Source organism: Brachionichthys hirsutus, chromosome 10 (assembly GCF_040956055.1).
Source record: "Brachionichthys hirsutus isolate HB-005 chromosome 10, CSIRO-AGI_Bhir_v1, whole genome shotgun sequence".
NCBI classification, from domain to species: Eukaryota; Metazoa; Chordata; class Actinopteri; order Lophiiformes; family Brachionichthyidae; genus Brachionichthys; species Brachionichthys hirsutus.
This window is the reverse complement of record NC_090906.1, coordinates 1,268,725-1,282,988: the sequence shown is the minus strand read 5'-3', so window position 1 is coordinate 1,282,988 and position 14,264 is coordinate 1,268,725. Positions and strand designations below refer to the sequence as shown.

The following is a 14,264-nucleotide window of genomic DNA, read 5'->3' as shown; positions in this document are numbered from 1 at the left end:
CTACGCTTTCATTTGATAGGTCGACGTCACCGGAAGCGCCGGAACCCTAACTTTCGGTAAGATCCGTTTTAGTTGAAACTGTGCTCATATAAAAAAACATTTCACCGAGTGTAAAATGTCTGAGATGTAAAAATAAACCCAACAAATAAACAACAACAAAAAAAAAATACTGTAAATGTGTCCGACTGGTGGCGAAGAAAAAGTGACGCGTCCGTTGCGTCATCAACCTGCGCCTCTTTCAGGATGGAAAAACACACGAGAACGCAGTGGTCCTCGTAGTTTAGCCGAAGTGAAGTATTTTTATGTACTTTAAAAACTGCAATTTTACGAATGTTGAGGAGTTCGGTTGATATTTAGTGTTATAATCATCCTAAAACAACATAACCCTCAAAATGTCTCTATTTACTGTAGACAGGTGAGCGCGTTTTCTTTGCTACTTCACATTGTTGATATTTTATTTTACTGACACAGTGCTAAATATATTTACCTTTGTGAATGGAGTTAAAAGTTCTAAAAACTTGCTATATTTGTACAATATAAATACCATGGCGACATTTTCGTTTTTGTTAGCAGTGCTATCATTTAGTAGTCACAGTAATTTGGAGAAGGTTATTATATGTATTTATTACAAAATGCACCTGTAAAACTCTTTCAGCAGCATTCACAAAGTGCTGCCGTGCTTTTATGGACTAAAACTGTGTTCTATGATGTTGCTGACAGATATCTGGGAGAAGACAAAGATGGGATCGTCTCAAAGGAGTCTCGGTCTCGACTGTTGCTGGCTCAGCTGCAGCAGAAGGCGAAGCAGAAGCAGCAGCAGAAGCCGAGTTTGTCGGAGCAGAGGAAACGCTCACCGAAGAAACAGACGGAAAAGCAGCTTCTCAAAAAGAGAAAAGAAGTTGAAAATGGCTGCAGTCAAGGCGAAAAGAGGAAATCGGAAACGGAGCCTCTATTTGCCTCTGACTCTGAGACCCGCGATGAACCCCTCAAAAAGAAGAAGAAGAAGAAACTGGGTGTAAACGAAGAGGAGAGGAAAAAGGGTCCGTCAGGTATGTGCTTACTTCTGTATCCGCAGCATGTTGCATCATTCATTCATTCCTATATTCATTTTCTCACCGCTTATTCAAATATTTCATTCATATGATCACTGATATAATATTCCACAACCAGGGCAAATTGACGAGGCACTTAATATTAACAAGAATTTGTAGTAATAATTCATAATTACGTATAAAACACTGGATCAATATTCAATATGAATGGAGCCACAAATGTATCAGAATCAAGTGATTTAAAGTCAAAGTCAGTTCTATTGTCAATCTGACTTCATGAAAGGACAGACAGGAAGTCCAGATTCTGTTCCTCGCTCATCCGGCAGCGTTTGTTCTCACACGTTTATCACATTTAACCAACGGGATTGAGTTCCGTAGCTCAGGGCGAGCTTTCATACGTCACCCAGGAGCTTCTGTAACATTCGTCTGTCTCTGGACTTCAGGAAGTTCAGCTAAACGTGTTGCAGATGGTCGTGTGACGGGAGAAGATGGACGGGTGGATGCAGGAGGAGGAGGAGGAGGGGAAGAGGAAGAGGAAGAGAAGACGGAAGAGAAGACGGAAGAGGACAAGCCAAGAGAAACCGCAGCGAAGACTTCGGCTCCGGCTGGATTCGCCGTTCTGGGAGGCTTTGAGAGTAAACCCGTCCCTAAGGTAGGATGCTTTCACCGTGGTGCTGAAGGGTCAGAGGTCACCAGCACCACTAATGCTCAGGGCCCACAGGTCCACCGGGTCCTGCCCCCGTGGCTCGCTCAGCCTGATGTCATTCACAGAGACATTAAGAGCAACCTGCTTTCCGTCTCGGACCTCCCGGCGCTTTCTGCTCGGCTCGTAAAAAAACTGCAGCAAAATGGGATCCGCCACCTTTTCCCAGGTAACCACGACAACAACGACAACAACAACAGGGGGTGTGGCCTGAGACGTGTTCAAACTGGCCTGCGACCTGTTCACAGTTCAAAAGGAGGTGATCCCAGCCGTCTTGGAGGGGGCTCGGCAGGGCCTGCTGATTGGCCGGGGCGGCTACAAGCCCAGAGATATTTGTGTGTCTGCACCAACGGGGAGCGGCAAAACGCTTGCGTTCGTCCTGCCTGTCATCCAGGTGAGTCCTGCCTGTCATACGGGTGAGTCCTGCCTGTCATACGGGTGAGTCCTGCCTGTCATACGGGTGAGTCCTACCTGTCATACGGGTGAGTCCTGCCTGTCATACAGGTGAGTCCTGCCTGTCATACAGGTGAGTCCTGCCTGTCATCCAGGTGAGTCCTGCCTGTCATACGGGTGAGTCCTGCCTGTCAAACAGGTGAGTCCTGCCTGTCATACAGGTGAGTCCTGCCTGTCATACGGGTGAGTCCTGACTGTCATCCGGGTGAGTCCTGCCTGTCATACGGGTGAGTCCTGCCTGTCATCCAGGTGAGTCCTGCCTGTCATACGGGTGAGTCCTGCCTGTCATACGGGTGAGTCCTGCCTGTCATACGGGTGAGTCCTACCTGTCATACGGGTGAGTCCTGCCTGTCATACAGGTGAGTCCTGCCTGTCATACAGGTGAGTCCTGCCTGTCATCCAGGTGAGTCCTGCCTGTCATACGGGTGAGTCCTGCCTGTCAAACAGGTGAGTCCTGCCTGTCATACAGGTGAGTCCTGCCTGTCATACAGGTGAGTCCTGACTGTCATCCGGGTGAGTCCTGCCTGTCATACGGGTGAGTCCTGCCTGTCATCCAGGTGAGTCCTGCCTGTCATACGGGTGAGTCCTGCCTGTCATACAGGTGAGTCCTGCCTGTAGAACACGCCCCCGGGTGACATGGTGCCGTTCTCTGCTGCTAGGTGCTGATGAAGAGGGTGATCTGTGAGGTCCGGGCTTTGGCCGTGCTGCCGACCAAAGAGCTCGCCCATCAGGTCAGGGTCCACACCGATTGGTCCGCTGCAGTCCACGCCGCATTCTGACGACTCCTCCCGTGCAGGTTTTCAAGGTGTTCACGTCGTACTCTGAGGGGAGTCCTCTCAAGGTGGTGATGCTGGCGGGTCAGAAGAGCTTTGCTGCAGAGCAGGCTTCGCTCTCGGAGCCCAGGTGAGCCTTTCAGAACCTGTCCAGCAGGCACTCGGGCTTCCCTCGAGGCTTTCAGGGTCCATGGAATGATTTTTTTTCCAGAGGGGAGGGCAGACGCAGTTTGGCAGACGTTGTGGTCGCCACTCCGGGCCGGCTGGTTGACCACATCAACAAGAGTCCCGGCTTCCGTCTGGAGCACCTCCGGTTCCTCGTGGGTTGAGTCCATAAAGCACCGCAGGTGGCGCCCGTGCTGGAATGTGCCCGCTGGCGCGCTCAAACGTGCGCTCTCGTCTCAGATCATCGACGAGGCTGACCGAATGATCGACAGCATGCACCAGTCGTGGCTCAGTCAGGTGGTGACGGCGGTGTATGGATCAGGAAGCGGACCAGAAGCCCTGTCCGCGCTGAGGCGGGCTGAACCAGCGTGTGTGACGGCAGCCGGGTGAGTCTGCTCGGCCGTTATCAAGCCGCCGCCGCCGCGGCACGGGAAGCCGGGGGGGCGCTTTAAATGTCTCTCTCTCTCTCTCTCTCTCCTGTCAGTCTCTCTCCGCCACAGATGCCGCTGCAGAAGCTGCTGTTTTCTGCCACGCTGACGCAGAACCCAGAGAAGCTGCAGCAGCTGGGCCTCCACCGGCCTCGGCTCTTCAGCTCCATCCACAGTCACGCAGACGCCGCCACCAGCTGCAGCGGCCAGACGCGGGACGGCTTCGACTTCCCCGAGGGTCTGACGGTAAGCGGGCGACCTTTGACCTTCGAGAAGCCCGGTCGGGACACTTTGCTCACGCCGGTGTGTTTGCTTTCAGGAGTTTTATGTGCCGTGCACTTTAAGCAAAAAGCCTCTCCTCATCTTGCACTTCATCCTGCGGATGAAGCTGAGCCCCGTCCTTTGCTTCACCAACGCCAGGGAGACGGCACGCCGGTCGGACAACACGGCGGCCATTGCTCAATTTATTTATTTCTATTTCTCGTTTGCCTGTAAAACGCGCTGACGGCTGTCTTGATGTGAATGACCTCTCCTCCTCAGGCTTTTTCTCCTGGTGCAGCTCTTTGGGGGCGTTCCGGTCGCCGAGTTCTCCTCCCGTCTCTCGCCCGGTGAGAGAAGGAAAACGCTCAGAGAATTTGAACAAGGGAAGATCCAGCTGTGAGTCGCTGTGAACAGTTTTACACCTGAATGCGGACGTTGTGTTGGAGAACAAGGGATTAGAAATAATAATTTAAACAATGAGCTGCTTCGTCCTGTCAACATTTATTATGTTTGTTCTGCTAACATGCTCTCTGCTAGCATGCTCTCTGCTAACATGCTCTCTGTCAGCATGCTCTCTGCTAGCATGCTCGCTGATGATGATGACTATATTTATTAGATAGAATGTTAGAGTACAAGTACAGTCACACAGTGGCATGTATTACAGTACAAATAAAGTCAAACATCCTGTCGAAGGGGAGCATTTCTAAAAAGCCCTTGCGGTCTTGTTTCCGTTGAAAGTCCTTAGTTTTATTGGTATTGTTAAATGTCGATGATTTATGTACTAATATTAAATTACTCAATTGATGCAGAATAACATTTCTGTTAGCATGCTCTCTGTGTGCAGGCAGTGTAAGAGTCAAGACGAGGAACTAAACTGATCTCTCTCTCTCTCTCTCTCTCTGTGAAGGTTGATCAGCACAGACGCAGCTGCCAGAGGCATCGACATCAACGGCGTCAAATGTGTTGTGAATTACGATGCGCCTCAGTACATCAGGACATACGTTCACAGGCGAGTCGTCCGTTCATCCGACGCCATCAATTCTGCTTCTGTCAAACGTCCGGAGGAGCGACGCTTTCTGACTGTCAAATGACCCCCGCTGCTGTTATTTAGGATCGGGAGAACAGCGAGGGCAGGGAAAACGGGGCTGGCCTTTACGTTCCTGCTGGGAGTGCAGGTGAGACCCACAAATGCATAAATGTCGTGTGTGTGTGTGTGTGTGAGAGAGAAAACTGACGTTGTGTGTTCACGCACAGGAGAAACGCTTCCTCCAGATGGTGGTGGAAGCAGGAAGCCCTGGGATTCAGAAGCAGATCGTCAAGCCTGAGAGCCTGAAGGGCATGGAAGCCCGATATGAGCAAACGCTGCAGGAGCTGGCGAATGTCATCAAGGTACCCCCCCCCCCCCCCCCCCCACACACACACACACGGTTGTTACGCAATAGAAGGGGAATCCTCGCTTTACAAGATTTCTTCTGACTGCTGACGACCAAATTCAACATGCAGTACTACTTCAGCAGAATTGAATACTCCGCTCTTACTATAATATACTGTTGTTATACGCCACTATTCAAGGTACAACTAAGACACTTTCACCTGGTCTGTAGGAAATCACTAGAATTGTTTTTTTTTTTCTCTGCAGGATCAGAAAGCCAAATAAGGGCCCGTCTGCGCTGGATGAAAGATCACATTTTACATGAGGGATTTTATGTTTAGTAAAACGGTGTCATGTCTGTGTGTGTGATCATGCTTCTGATTCCAGCTCCGCTGCTCCGGTTCTTCCACGCGATGAACATGAACCTTCTGTGGAATGTCTCACCGCCTGCTAGTTGTTGCACTGACGGACGCCACACGATCGAGAAATCAATGATTACCACTCACACACAGTGCCATGCTCGCACCACTACCGGTTGATAAAGAGTTAGTACAGGTCTCTGGAGAAAAGGATGAGGACGTTTTAAACAGAAGCACCTGAGGATGGAATTAATAGGATTACGAATCGAGTAATTCATTTAATTAAAGGGGGCATATTGTGAAAAACTCACTTTTCCCATGTCATCACCCCGCGACCGAACGCAGCGTTCTCGTCCATGCTGCATCTCAGCGCGACACAGAGATCAGATTCCTGAACCGAGTTTAGTCTTTTAATCCGGTTTTCACACTTATTATTTTTCTTTTCTAGATAAATGTATGATTACAAGACTTCTTAAACCGTTTAAATCCTTTGAGCGCGGAGAAGGGCTGCCGGAGATTCTGTTTCACCGTAAGTAAAACGATCCAGCCTTGTCCATCTGTGGAACGCAGGCGAAGTTTAAACGACGTGTTCGTTTGACTATCTGTCGCTAAATAAATGGTTTAATTCCTGCATAGATTGTTGCGAGTTAATGAATGATCAAATATAAAGACATTACGAGTCAAAATGACCGGTAACTGCGACGTCTTTGCAACGCAGTGGATGACGAGCGCAGCGCCATTCAACCTCCGCCATGAGTCGCCCTCGTGGAGACGCGACAAAATAGCGACAGCTTTAAGTACAATGGAGGAAGAGTCGTGAAATTACTGCAGCTGCTGCACGTTGATCCGGAACAGACTCAGTAGTTTACGCATAAAGCCACCAAAAACGTAGCCTATGAAACATTAAGAATTAATTCTTACTGTGCTTGACAGGAACAGAGTCCACAGATTTCAGTGGTGCTGATATTCAGTTAGAATTTGTGCCGTTACTCTGTAGTTTTCTGACTTGATGTTAATTCCACCGTTTCTGACAAAAATGCATCGAAAACGAGTGAAAGAAATCGTTCACTGAAATATGAAAAGTTCTTTAACAAAAAAGAGTTTGGTTCAAGAAACAGAAAACTTTGAAGTTCCAGGTAATCCAGTGATTTTGACTCCAGAGCACATTCCATGGAAAATGGAAAAAACATGCATCTGGATCAAAATGTCTTTGTGCAGTTCAGACACTGAACTAAACTCTCGGATGTTGAGTTATTTCCATAATATTCCATTTATTGCTAGAGCTGATCAACGCAGAGCTTCCTACCAGCCGCTTTAATAATCATTGTATGTGTATTTCTATTTTTCCATGACATTTATTTTTCTGTTGGTATTCCTGTTCTCTGCTATCTTTAGTTTCTAGAGGAATAAAGGGAGGCGATTCTCCTTTCCTGCTGATTTTAAATGCACACGTTTTAAATTAGCGGTACAATCAGCTGCAGCATGAAGTTAACACGAACTCACTTTGTTTCGTCTGCAGGTATTTCAGCTGAACTGGATGCCTTCAGTTGGTGATCAAGAGAATTTTTAAAAAAGCAACCAAAGCCAGATATCTTGATAGCGAATGCTGAACTTAACTCCCCAGGCCAAAGCGAACCCCTCTCACGAAGAAAAAAAAAGAAAGAAAGATAAGAGAAGAAAATAAGAGAAGGGATAACAGAAAATGGAGAAACGTAGCGACAATCTGGAGAAACGTGGGTCGAAGATCGGCCAGGTTAACCGGCAGCTGAGGAGAAGTTTCGATGCAAACTTCAAGATGATGGTGATCAATGAGGCAGAGTCTTCAAACAATTGCAAAGCGGCTGTGAAATATGGTGTCACAGAGTGTAATGTACGGGGATGGAGAGCTCAAAAAGATCGGCTAAAAAATGCTCACAGTGAGAGAAAAGCTTTCCGTGGTCCTCAGAGCGGCCGCTTTCAAGAGCTCGACAGGAGGGTGTGCGCGTACGTGGACGAGAGCCGCAAGGACGGGATGCCCATCAGCAGAGCTGTCATTCAGCTCAAGGCAGTGGAAATAGCCAAAGAGCTAAACATACCCACCGCTGAGTTCAAAGCAAGCCTCGGCTGGTGTAGAAGAATGATGCAGCGGAACGGACTAGCGCTGCAACGCAGAACAAGTCCCGCCCAGCGCCGGCCCTCTGACGGCGAGGCAGAGGACGTTTGTGAGGAGTAACGTTCTGACATGACGGATCTCAGCTCCTCTCAAGGTTAAACCAGTTTGCATTATTTTATTGCGATGTTTTTCCTTATTCATATTTGTTTCAAGACTACAGTTACAGTTAGACTTCACTTTGATGGTTAATGTAGTTATTGCAATTTTGTTGTTTTATGATGGTAGATTGGTTTATTTACATTTTAAAAACCAGAAGCTATTCGTTTACAAATGTGATTGCACTTTAGTTCACATATTTAAATGTTCAGATATTAAGATGTGATAGTTTTTGCATGATTTGGATGAGGCAAAATAGCATGCTTTTTCTCGAATATATTGTTAGAATCATTTGTTTCAGATGTACTGCAATTATATTCTGTATAAAAATTGAATTTGGTGTTCAAAAAGTCTTTTTTCAAACTTGAGTCTTGAAAAAGGGAGTTGTCTCGGCCCAATACGGTATGCATCTATGTTTCATCACAGCAGCGTCCAGTTTCTTCTGTTCTCTGTCCTCCAGATTGTCCACAGCTACAAGTCTGTAAGGAGGAGGAGGAGGAGGAGGTTCCTGCTGATCAGCTCTGTAAGGAGGAGTTGGACAAAGAGGGCCCAGAGCATCCGTGTGTGAAAGAGGAGCAGGAAGAAATCCCCACCAGTCAGGAGAGAGAGCGGCTTGGACTGAAGCAGGAGACTGAAACCTTCATGTTGAGTCCTACTAGTGAAGAAAAAGACCACAGCAAAGATCAGACTCTGTCCATGAGGGCTGATGAAGATGCAGCATTGGAAGAGTCTGTTTTCATGCCAGTTATTTGCTCTGTGGTAGGAGCAGCAGACATTGATCAGCTGCTGTTCTCTAACAGCTGTCATGCAGCTACAAGCCATGATAAGAGAAGGGAATATTGAATTTGAGGCCACACTTCAATCGCACGGCAGAAAGGACAGAAAAGTGAGACCATTTGTTTGCACAACATGTAGCAAAGCTTTTACAAGTAATGGAGCCTGTATAGAAAACATGAGAACCCACACAGGTGAGAAGCCTTACAGTTGTAAAACATGTGGGAAACATTTTAGACATAGTGGTCATCTGACAAGGCACATGAAAAGCGAAGAGAAGAGAGACATGTGAAGAGGATGTTGAATTTGAGGCCACACTTCAATCACACAGCAAAAAGAACAGAAGAGAGACCATTTGTTTGCACAACATGAAGCAAAGCTTTTACAAGAAATATACACTGGATAGAACACGTGAGAATTCACACAGGTGAGAAGCCTTACAGGGTCAACCTGTTATCTTGACTATTATCATTATTTTCGGTTTGTTTGTTTTTCTATTTGACTTTCTTAATAGCATGTTTGAAATAAAGCATTCATTCACGTCTGGTTTCTCTGTCCTTATTTTCAAAATGTCTAACCTTCAATGTCCAACCTGGTCATTCCCAAGGAGAACCTCAGCAGCTTGATCTCGGCCACTTCTTGCTGTGCCTTGAAACCCGGTGCGCCTTTTGTATGAAAAAAGACGTGTTCATTGATGTTGCGCTTTATAACCAGGTGCGGCTTGTGGTCGTGAAAATACGGTACTCTGTTTTCACCTTCATTCTTCTCTTTTCGAGAGCAGACCTCCACTTCTATGAATTCTCCTCTACCTGCTCTCACTGCAGATCACAAAGTCTGACTTTGTCTATTTGGACCCGCTTTCAGCTTTACATGTTTATTGCGCTGCGGCTGTTTCCGTAGTGTAGTGGTTATCACGTTTGCCTCACACGCGAAAGGTCCCTGGTTTGAAACCGGGCGGAAACGTTATAGTTTATGATGATATTTGGAAGAGATGCTGTCGAATTCCAAATGGTTCAAGGAGACATGGATTAAGTAAATTAATTTAATCCCACCTTTTCAAAAAGAAATTCCAAGACACACTCTCCGTCCAGACCGGAACTCATCTGGATTCCGAGCGTTCCTCCTCCGGACCCATTTGTAGAACTGAAAAAGCTTAAGAACGTTGCGGACTGGGATCCAGCATGTTTCCGCCCGGTTTCGAACCGAGGACCTTTCGTGTGTTAGACGAACGTGATAACCACTACACTACGGAAACCACAACAACAAGCTAAAAATAACAGCTTGTGAGTACTAGTTTATAATAATACTACATTGGTTTTATATAGTGCTTTTCTGGACACTTGAAGACACTTTACATTGTGAATTATTTATTCCTTCACTGGTTTGTCTGTATGTCAAAGTCTGACTTTGTCTATTTGGACCCGCTTTCAGCTTTACATGTTTGCTGCTCTACAGTGGTTTCCGTAGTGTAGTGGTTATCACGTTTGCCTCACACGCGAAAGGTCCCTGGTTTGAAACCGGGCGGAAACGTTATAGTTTATGATGATATTTGGAAGAGATGCTGTCGAATTCCAAATGGTTCAAGGAGACATGGATTAAGTAAATTAATTTAATCCCACCTTTTCAAAAAGAAATTCCAAGACACACTCTCCGTCCAGACCGGAACTCATCTGGATTCCGAGCGTTCCTCCTCCGGACCCATTTGTAGAACTGAAAAAGCTTAAGAACGTTGCGGACTGGGATCCAGCATGTTTCCGCCCGGTTTCGAACCGAGGACCTTTCGTGTGTTAGACGAACGTGATAACCACTACACTACGGAAACCACAACAACAAGCTAAAAATAACAGCTTGTGAGTACTAGTTTATAATAATACTACATTGGTTTTATATAGTGCTTTTCTGGACACTTGAAGACACTTTACATTGTGAATTATTTATTCCTTCACTGGTTTGTCTGTATGTCAAAGTCTGACTTTGTCTATTTGGACCCGCTTTCAGCTTTACATGTTTGCTGCTCTACAGTGGTTTCCGTAGTGTAGTGGTTATCACGTTTGCCTCACACGCGAAAGGTCCCTGGTTCGAAACCTGGCGGAAGCATTATAGTTTATGACGATATTTGGAAGAGATGCTGTGGAATTCCAAATGTGTTCAAGGCGACATGGATTAAGGGTCCGTTCACACTGCGCCAAGAGGACTCGGTTCCTCTGGGAGCAAATTTTTGCATTTATAATTCGTTGAAAGGTCTGCGTTCACACTGTGATATCTTCATGGAACAAACTTTCGGAACAACGTCGCGTGGCTGAAAAGGGCTCGTCGATTGGACAAAGTAGAAGGGGAAGTCCCGCCCTCTCCCATGTTTTTTTTTTTTGAGTGCGCCAGACGGCTGCTCATTCAAGGAGGGAAGCTCATTTAGTTCTGGCCCAAATCATAAACGTTACACAACGCTAGTCGTTTTTAACAAACACAAAGTCGCTGGGGATCCGTAAAGTCTCCGGATCAGTTCAGAACAACGGAATGAGAAACTATCGCGCTGCCGATCAGCTGATTCTCCGATCCGCGCTGGGCTGTGGCGCTGCGGGGAGAAGTCGTGTCGGTTACCGGTGATAAGTAGCTGATTCTGAAACAAATATTAAGGTATTATAACGCATATTTAGTTAATGAAATCTACACACAGCTGTACATATTTCGCCACTTTTATTTTTTTTTGGAGCAGCTTGGAATGCCCGCTGTACTTCCTCTTCCGGTGACGCACCGCGTAGAGCGTCACTACGTATGTTGCTCCGTCCTTTGCTCCGCCGAAAGGGACCGAGACCCTCGTTTTCAGGCGGACTTTTTTGATCCTCTCCCGAGTCCGGATGCGCGTTCCCACTGGCCCAAACGGAGCGGATTATTCGAGGAAAGGAACTCTGGTCCATTTAAAAGGGAGCAAACAGCGGCAGTGTGAACGCACCCTAAGTAAACCACTGGCCCAAACGGAGCGGATTATTCGAGGAAAGGAACTCTGGTCCATTTAAAAGGGAGCAAACAGCGGCAGTGTGAACGCACCCTAAGTAAATTCATTTAATCCCACCTTTTTTAAAAATGTTCCAAGACACCCTGATGATGTCTGACTCCGTCCAGACCGGAACTCGTCTGGGTTCCGTATGTTTCTCCTCCGGACCTATTTGTAGAACTGAAAAAGCTTAAGAACGTTGTGGACTGGGATTCAGCATGTTTCCGCCCAGCTTCGAACCGAGGACCTTTCGTGTGTGAGGCCAGGCATGGGCAAACTATGGCCCGTTTTGGTAGGAGCAGCAGACATTGATCAGCTGCTGTTCTCTAACAGCTGTCATGCAGCTACAAGCCATGATAAGAGAAGAGAATATTGAATTTGAGGCCACACTTCAATCACACAGCAGAAAGGACAGAAAAGTGAGACCATTTGTTTGCACAACATGTAGCAAAGCTTTTACAAGTAATGGAGCCTGTATAGAACACATGAGAATCCACACAGATGAGAAACCTTACAGTTGTAAAACATGTGGGAAACATTTCAGATATAGTGGTCATCTGACAAGGCACATGAAAAGTGAAGAGAAGAGAGACATGTGAAGAGGATGTTGAATTTGAGGCCACACTTCAATCACACAGCAAAAAGAACAGAAGAGAGACCATTTGTTTGCACAACATGAAGCAAAGCTTTTACAAGAAATATACACTGGATAGAACACGTGAGAATTCACACAGGCGAGAAGCCTTACAGGGTCAACCTGTTATCTTGACTATTATCATTATTTTCGGTTTGTTTGTTTTTCTATTTGACTTTCTTAATAGCATGTTTGAAATAAAGCATTCATTCATTCACGTCTGGTTTCTCTGTCCTTATTTTCAAAATGTCTAACCTTCAATGTCCAACCTGGTCATTCCCAAGGAGAACCTCAGCAGCTTGATCTCGGCCACTTCTTGCTGTGCCTTGAAACCCGGTGCGCCTTTTGTATGAAAAAAAGACGTGTTCATTGATGTTGCGCTTTATAACCAGGTGCGGCTGGTGGTCGTGAGAATACGGTACTCTGTTTTCACCTTCATTCTTCTCTTTTCGAGAGCAGACCTCCACTTCTATGAATTCTCCTCTACCTGCTCTCACTGCAGATCACAAAGTCTGACTTTGTCTATTTGGGCCCGCTTTCAGCTTTACATGTTTATTGCCCCGCAGCGGTTTCCGTGGTGTAGTGGTTATCACGTTCGCCTCAAGTGCAAAAGGTCCCTGGTTTGAAACCGGGTGGAAATATTACAGTTTATGATGATATTTGGAAGAGATCCTGTGGAATTCCAAATGGGTTCAAGGAGACATGGATTAAGTAAATTAATTTAATCCCACCTTTTCAAAAAGAAATTCCAAGACACACTCTCCGTCCAGACCGGAACTCATCTGGATTCCGAGCGTTCCTCCTCCGGACCCATTTGTAGAACTGAAAAAGCTTAAGAACGTTGTGGACTGGGATCCAGCATGTTTCCGCCCGGTTTCGAACCGAGGACCTTTCGTGCGTTAGACGAACGTGATAACCACTACACTACTGAAACCGCAAAAACAAGCTAAAAATAACAGCTTGTGAGTACTAGTTTATAATAATACTACATTGGTTTTATATAGTGCTTTTCTGGACACTTGAAGACACTTTACATTGTGAATTATTTATTCCTTCACTGGTTTGTCTGTATGTCAAAGTCTGACTTTGTCTATTTGGACCCGCTTTCGGCTTTACATGTTTATTCCCCCACAGTGGTTTCCGTGGTGTAGTGGTTATCACGTTCGCCTCACACGCGAAAGGTCCCTGGTTCGAAACCTGGCGGAAACATTATAGTTTATGACGATATTTGGAAGAGATGCTGTGGAATTCCAAATGGCTTCAAGGCGACATGGATTAAGTAAATTCATTTCATCCCACCTTTTTAAAAATGTTCCAAGACATCCTTGTGATGCCGTGTGAACTCCCCCGCCCAGACCGGAACTTGTCCGGGTTCCGTGCGTTTCTCCTCCGGACCTACTTGTAGAACTGGAGGAGCTTAAGGACGTTGCGGACTGGGATCCAGCATGTTTCCGCCCGGTTTCGAACCGAGGACCTTTCGTGTGTTAGACGAACGTGATAACCACTACACTACGGAAACCACAAAAACAAGCTAAAAATAACAGCTTGTGAGTACTAGTTTATAATAATACTACATTGGTTTTATATAGTGCTTTTCTGGACACTTGAAGACACTTTACATTGTGAATTATTTATTCCTTCACTGGTTTGTCTGTATGTCAAAGTCTGACTTTGTCTATTTGGACCCGCTTTCAGCTTTACATGTTTACTGCTCTACAGTGGTTTCCGTGGTGTAGTGGTTATCACGTTTGCCTCACACGCGAAAGGTCCCCGGTTCGAAACCGGGCGGAAACATTATAGTTTATGACGATATTTGGAAGAGATGCTGTGGAATTCCAAATGTGTTCAAGGCGACATGGATTAAGGGTCCGTTCACACTGCGCCAAGAGGACTCGGTTCCTCTGGGAGCAAATTTTTGCATTTATAATTCGTTGAAAGGTCTGCGTTCACACTGTGATATCTTCATGGAACAAACTTTCGGAACAACGTCGCGTGGCTGAAAAGGGCTCGTCGATTGGACAAAGTAGAAGGGGAAGTCCCGCCCTCTCCC

The 14,264-nt window shown here is 46.3% G+C and overlaps 1 protein-coding gene and 10 non-coding genes across 11 annotated transcripts; 7 read left to right on the top strand and 4 right to left on the bottom strand.

Moving 5' to 3' along the window:
- Positions 1–392: 392 nt before the first annotated feature.
- ddx51 (DEAD (Asp-Glu-Ala-Asp) box polypeptide 51) lies at positions 393–9,124 on the top strand. The gene is made up of 18 exons (XM_068744549.1): positions 393–415; positions 721–1,049; positions 1,496–1,704; positions 1,774–1,924; positions 2,004–2,149; positions 2,868–2,939; positions 3,005–3,111; positions 3,193–3,301; positions 3,387–3,532; positions 3,631–3,820; positions 3,894–4,009; positions 4,115–4,231; positions 4,743–4,844; positions 4,947–5,010; positions 5,090–5,224; positions 5,475–6,095; positions 7,086–7,812; positions 8,275–9,124. The coding sequence occupies exons 1-16, from the start codon at positions 393–395 to the stop codon at positions 5,490–5,492; spliced, it is 2,034 nt and encodes a 677-aa protein (XP_068600650.1). The 3' UTR covers positions 5,493–6,095; positions 7,086–7,812; positions 8,275–9,124.
- Positions 9,125–9,478: 354 nt separating this feature from the next.
- On the top strand, positions 9,479–9,551 carry trnav-cac (transfer RNA valine (anticodon CAC)). The gene has a single exon. It is a non-coding gene; the product is annotated as a tRNA-Val (tRNA).
- A 219-nt stretch (positions 9,552–9,770) lies between these two features.
- Positions 9,771–9,843, bottom strand: trnav-aac (transfer RNA valine (anticodon AAC)). The gene has a single exon. It is a non-coding gene; the product is annotated as a tRNA-Val (tRNA).
- Positions 9,844–10,045: 202 nt separating this feature from the next.
- On the top strand, positions 10,046–10,118 carry trnav-cac (transfer RNA valine (anticodon CAC)). Its single transcript has one exon. It is a non-coding gene; the product is annotated as a tRNA-Val (tRNA).
- Positions 10,119–10,337: 219 nt separating this feature from the next.
- trnav-aac (transfer RNA valine (anticodon AAC)) lies at positions 10,338–10,410 on the bottom strand. Its single transcript has one exon. It is a non-coding gene; the product is annotated as a tRNA-Val (tRNA).
- Positions 10,411–10,612: 202 nt separating this feature from the next.
- Positions 10,613–10,685, top strand: trnav-cac (transfer RNA valine (anticodon CAC)). The gene has a single exon. It is a non-coding gene; the product is annotated as a tRNA-Val (tRNA).
- A 2,097-nt stretch (positions 10,686–12,782) lies between these two features.
- Positions 12,783–12,855, top strand: trnal-caa (transfer RNA leucine (anticodon CAA)). The gene has a single exon. It is a non-coding gene; the product is annotated as a tRNA-Leu (tRNA).
- Positions 12,856–13,075: 220 nt separating this feature from the next.
- On the bottom strand, positions 13,076–13,148 carry trnav-aac (transfer RNA valine (anticodon AAC)). The gene has a single exon. It is a non-coding gene; the product is annotated as a tRNA-Val (tRNA).
- Positions 13,149–13,350: 202 nt separating this feature from the next.
- trnav-cac (transfer RNA valine (anticodon CAC)) lies at positions 13,351–13,423 on the top strand. The gene has a single exon. It is a non-coding gene; the product is annotated as a tRNA-Val (tRNA).
- Positions 13,424–13,660: 237 nt separating this feature from the next.
- trnav-aac (transfer RNA valine (anticodon AAC)) lies at positions 13,661–13,733 on the bottom strand. The gene has a single exon. It is a non-coding gene; the product is annotated as a tRNA-Val (tRNA).
- Positions 13,734–13,935: 202 nt separating this feature from the next.
- trnav-cac (transfer RNA valine (anticodon CAC)) lies at positions 13,936–14,008 on the top strand. Its single transcript has one exon. It is a non-coding gene; the product is annotated as a tRNA-Val (tRNA).
- The last annotated feature ends 256 nt before the right edge of the window (positions 14,009–14,264 follow it).

What these genes read in the sequence shown, in the direction of transcription:
- ddx51 (XM_068744549.1), top strand. Translation starts at nt 393, where the DNA reads ATGTCTCTATTTACTGTAGACAG. An exon ending in AGAGTAAACCCGTCCCTAAG is followed by an intron (nt 1,705 to 1,773) that starts GTAGGATGCTTT and finishes CAGGGCCCACAG; the next exon opens with GTCCACCGGGTCCTGCCCCC. An exon ending in GCCAGGGAGACGGCACGCCG is followed by an intron (nt 4,010 to 4,114) that starts GTCGGACAACAC and finishes TCTCCTCCTCAG; the next exon opens with GCTTTTTCTCCTGGTGCAGC.